Raw genomic sequence first — 5,000 nt, forward strand, 5'->3', positions numbered from 1 at the left:
CACACTCACGCACCTGTCCTGCCCCATGCCGGCTGACAGGAATAATGACTGGGGGACAACATTTTCAAAGTTTTCTAAATTATGAGTACATCCATGATAGTTATTTTATTGTTTTCTTTATTGTGTTTTTCATCCTTGATTGCCTCCTAACCCCCAGTGTGTGATAAATCAATGTGTGATGGTTGTAATTAATTAAATCAAATCAAATCCGAACGAAGTGTGAATATAATGCGGCGATAAAAATGACAAAGATTTTCCCTTTGTAAACACATAACACATAACAATGATGTGTTTGTTTATTGTTTTGATCAGTGGTGCAAAGTAGATAGAAGTACATTTACTCTAGTACTGTACTATATTATAATATTATAGTATAATTTTGAGGTACTTTTACTTAACTGAAATATTTCCAATTTCAAGTGCTTTTCTCTACTCCACTACATCTCAGAGACAAATATTGTTATTTTTCTCCACTACTAATTATTTGAAAACTTTAGTTAACTTACTGTGGTGCAATGAACCTTACTAGCTGTTACTTTGTAGATTTACATTATTATAACAAAATATTTATACTTTTGGTACTTTTGCACTTTTACTTTTGACTTGTAACTGAGTATTTCTACATTGTGGTATTGATACTATACACAGTACCGTCACTGTTGGGCAGAAACCTTGTATCTCCAAGTTTCAAACTGTTATTTCGTAAAGCCCTGCTCCATCATACATCGTCAGACTGTCACACAAAACTAGTGAAAATAGCAGATCTACAAGCACACACCGATTCGCGATGCGTGGCGTTTTGTGCTTGTAGATCGTCTATTTTCACTATTTTAAAAAGAAAAGTTTTATGATAAATACAAAAACTAACGGTGTTGGACATACAAGGTTTCCACCCGACAACAACGATGTATAAATATAATTAAGAAGTCTGGGTAGGCCTACCGTACTTCTTCCATCACTGGTTTTGACTTGGATTTCAACAACTCTCTCTCTCTCTCTCTCTCTCTCTCTCTCTCTCTCTCTCTCTCTCTTTCTCTCTCTCTCTCTCTCTCTAGCCATGTTTCCATGAACGTATTCGAATTAGGGAAGCGAATTATCAGAAATTCGCATTAAGACAAAGCGAATTTAGCCCGTTTCCATTTGCGGGTGTCATTCAAATTAGCGACGGTCACATGGGTTGACAAAGTGCTCATCCTGCAAGTTCCAGCGTCCTCTGGAAGGTGGCCGATCTGCAAGCTCACAGCGCCGTGCGGAGACACGGATGTGAGCTGCTGTGAGCTTGTAGATCGGCCACTTTTGGCACGCAACACCGTGTGATGAGGAAGGGTTGGCTTGACTCCGGGAGGTGAAAACGGGAGGAATTTACACACGGTCCATGTCACTCTGTGTGTAACAAACAACCGGTTTGTTTTGTGGGCTATAAAAACGCTATACAATGGACGTTAAGCGGCAGGGGAAAGTGTTAAGTTGGCGGACGATATGGACCCAGAACGTCATAATGTATTCGCATTTATTGTCTGACCCGTTTCCATTCTCTAATGCGCATTTAGTTCATTCGATAAACCCTCAAAATCCACCTCCTCCAAGCGGATATTTTTTTTTGCGGATAATGAAAGTTTATTTGCATTTTGAAGTGTTTCCATAAAAAGATTTTGCGAATAAGCCATACATGCGCTTTATTGAAACGCCACTTCTGTCTCTCTGTGTCTCTCTCCCTCTCCCTGTAGGTGTGGGCTGCTCCACGTGGGCGATCAGCTGCTGTGTATCGACGGCACCTCCACAGAGCACTGCACGGTGCTGGAGGCCACACAGCTGTTGGCCAGCACCTCTGAGCTGGTCAAACTGGAGATACTGGCGTCCCAACACGCACGACTCACTGGCACACCGCACGACACGGGTGGGTGAGGCTGTGTGCATGAATACATACATAAATAGTCACAGAATCTGTCAGCACTGCTGCCTTAAAGACTTTTTTTCTATTGATTACTCACGGCATGGAGACTTGAGTTCAATAATATTGTTTTGTTTTTTGTCGCATTCCTAAGAGAAAACAATATATATTATAGTAAATGTATCCCCATTTATTCCGGATGGGGACCCAAATGCATTTGTGTCCCCGTCCGGAATCAATGGAGGTACAATAAAAAAAAATGTCTTCTTAGGAATGCGACAAATACAAAAAAGAAATATTATTGAACTCAAGTCTCCATGCTGTGAGTAATCAATAGAGAAAAAAATCATTTTGTGGGTGAACTACTCCTTTAAACAAGGAATGCTGTCAAGCTCCCAGGAGGAAGTGGACTAAGAACGGGCAGTCAAACTTGAGTTCCTCTTTCAAACAATAAAATAGGTGTTGGTGCCCCCAGCCATAGCATTCCTATTCTGCCAGGGACATTCGCCGAATGTAGCCGGCCTACAAGCAATCGTTGTGAGCTTGTAGATCGTCTATTTCCGTGAAGAGATATACTTTTACTTCTACTCCACTACATCTCCAACTACATTTATTTTAAAACTTTTTACTAGTTACTTTGCAGGTATAAATCATAATATTATAAAACATACATAAACCACTTCAGGTCTATTTTATACCTTGGCTATCTTGTAGATCTGCTATTTTCAAACATTTTGTACTTTTAATTTTAGTACTTTAAGTACATTTTGATTTCAATAATTTCATACAATTTACTCAAGTACATTTTGAATTCCGGACTTTTACAACACAGTATTTCCACATCACAGTATTGATACTTTAGTACTATTTCCACCACTGTTCAAGTGGTTAATATGAAGAAAATCATTCTGTCACAGGAGGTTGGGATTACTAACCAAGAGTTCATACTCCACCCAGTCAGCTGTCCCACACACTGTTTTGAGTGTTATTTGAACAATACAGACATAACGGTAACAGCCAGGAATTAAACACAGATAATGAGACAGCTCACCCAAACAACATCAAATGGTGCATTTTTTATAGAGCTTACCTTTATCCAAGGTGCTTTACCCCACAGTACTGGAGATCTCTAAGTGCCTGTGTCACCTCGAGACCTCCCCAGAGGAGCCTCTCGCTGGTTATGGAGCAGGAGAGAGGAGATCAGCCTTGGCCAGGAGGAGGAGATGGGCAGTGATTTGTTCACATGTTGCGGTTCAGGGTCGAAACACCCATAGATCGTTGGACACCGTCTGAAGACGTCAACTCCTCCTTGGCCAAGGCTACATTCACCAAATGTGAATGAAGGAGAAGCATCTTTAGATGTGATTGTAATCAAATCTGCCTTTCCCCAATGCACCACTATTCATGGGTTGCATTTGTAGTCCTACACCGGCCATATTGAGGACCAACACAGGTGTTCAATTTGTCTGATTGGCATAGAACCAATGTTCTACATAGGGATGGTCCGATCAGGTTTTTTGGAACCGATTACCGAGCACCGATCACAAAAGTTTGATCACCAGATACCGATCAATCACCGATCCGATCAAGTTATTATTTATATATTATTTATATTTTCTAAATGTTATTTTTTTTAACTTTAATGAATTAATTCACTCATGAATTCATTTATATATTTGCCTTATAGTTATTTACCAGCATTACTATGTATTTATTATCATAGCAGTAACTAATTATTCCTTCAGCACTGTGGAAATCAATACCCCAAAATGGCCTCAAGTGGGCATACTGAACGTCTGGTTGATCGGATGCACCGATCGGATCGGATCGGTGAATTTACCTTTTGATCTAAACCACCGATTATCGCCGATCACGCTTTGATCAGCCCGATCCGATCCATTGCCGATTGATCGGTAACATCTCTAGTTCTACATTAATCAAAACACCTGTGTTGGTCCTCAAAATGGCTGGTGTAGGACTACAAATGCAACCCATGAATAGGGCTACTATATGTGAGAATGTGTTGAGAGGAGAGGAGAGGAGGAAGATATTATAGGAGGATTTTAAGCAGCTTAAAAAGTGTAATGACCTTAATAATCAAACACTATATTTTTTTTACATTCCTCTGATCTGGTCTTCCTCTCTCTCTCTTTATCTTCATCTCCTCTATCACTCCTCTTCGTCTCTTGTATCCTCTAAGTACGTCTTCACCTCCTCTGAGTCTGTGCTCATGCATGCCTGTGTGTGTGTGTGTGTGTGTGTGTGTGTGTGTGTGTGTGTGTGTGTGTGTGAAGTCAAGTTAATAGGCCTAGAATTATTGAATGCTTTAACCAGTGAAAAATAGCAGTTATACAAGCTTGTAGATGAAAATGTGTGCAAATCTTTGAATATAATGTATTCTCTAAGCAAACGTTTGTAACTCAAATTTTGCTTCTGGGTGGTCCCTGGAACTAAATATTTTGAGATGGGGGTCCGTGGCCAAATACATATCATTGTGGGGGTCCTTCACATGAAAAGGTTTGAGAACCACTGACATAGTAGTCTCTCAAGAACAGACTAACTGAGCTCCAGTTAAGTGAAAAAGACCTTTTCTTTGACGATGGCCAGCCAGATTGCTGACAATAGAAACATAGGTTTTTCAAAAGACCTTAGAAGGATTCAAAAGACACTTATAGAATCGGGTCAAAATTCTAATTTTCACGATTTAAAAAAAATAGCAGATCTACAAGCTCGTAATCTGCTATTTTTCAATAGTTAAAGCATAAAATAATGATACACAATTATGTGTACCCGTTCTGAATGGGTTAAATGTATTCATTACATATTTTAAAACAAAGTGCTGTAGAGACCATAGCTACAATTACACATACAAGAAACTCTGACATAAGAATATGCAATAGGGGGCATTGGCCCAATGAAGGTTTTAGAACCACTACTACTACTACACCAAATCCCTTTCCTGCGGAATAGCCGATCTACAAGCACACAACCCATTATCGTTGCAAGGCGCTGTGAGCTTGTAGAGCGGCTTAGGAGTGTGACACCGTTGACTGCGCCGAGCATAAATTAGGCTTAAGAATCACTGTCGTCGGATTTACTGGGAAAACGC

General features: G+C 39.9%; 1 protein-coding gene across 1 annotated transcript in view; it reads left to right on the forward strand.

The window, feature by feature from the left end:
- The window catches only part of LOC308286641 (glutamate receptor-interacting protein 2-like), a gene marked incomplete at both ends in the record, with an annotated part of 291,368 nt that overhangs the window by 247,818 nt on the left and 38,550 nt on the right, over window positions 1-5,000 (forward strand). Inside the window, one exon of the mRNA XM_080727732.1 lies at window positions 1,728-1,897. Coding sequence (XP_080583858.1) covers window positions 1,728-1,897 — 170 coding nt within the window. The remainder of the gene's footprint in view (window positions 1-1,727; window positions 1,898-5,000) is intronic.

Source organism: Nannobrachium achirus (genome assembly GCF_963921795.1).
Source record: "Nannobrachium achirus genome assembly, chromosome: 6".
Taxonomy (NCBI): Eukaryota; Metazoa; Chordata; class Actinopteri; order Myctophiformes; family Myctophidae; genus Nannobrachium; species Nannobrachium achirus.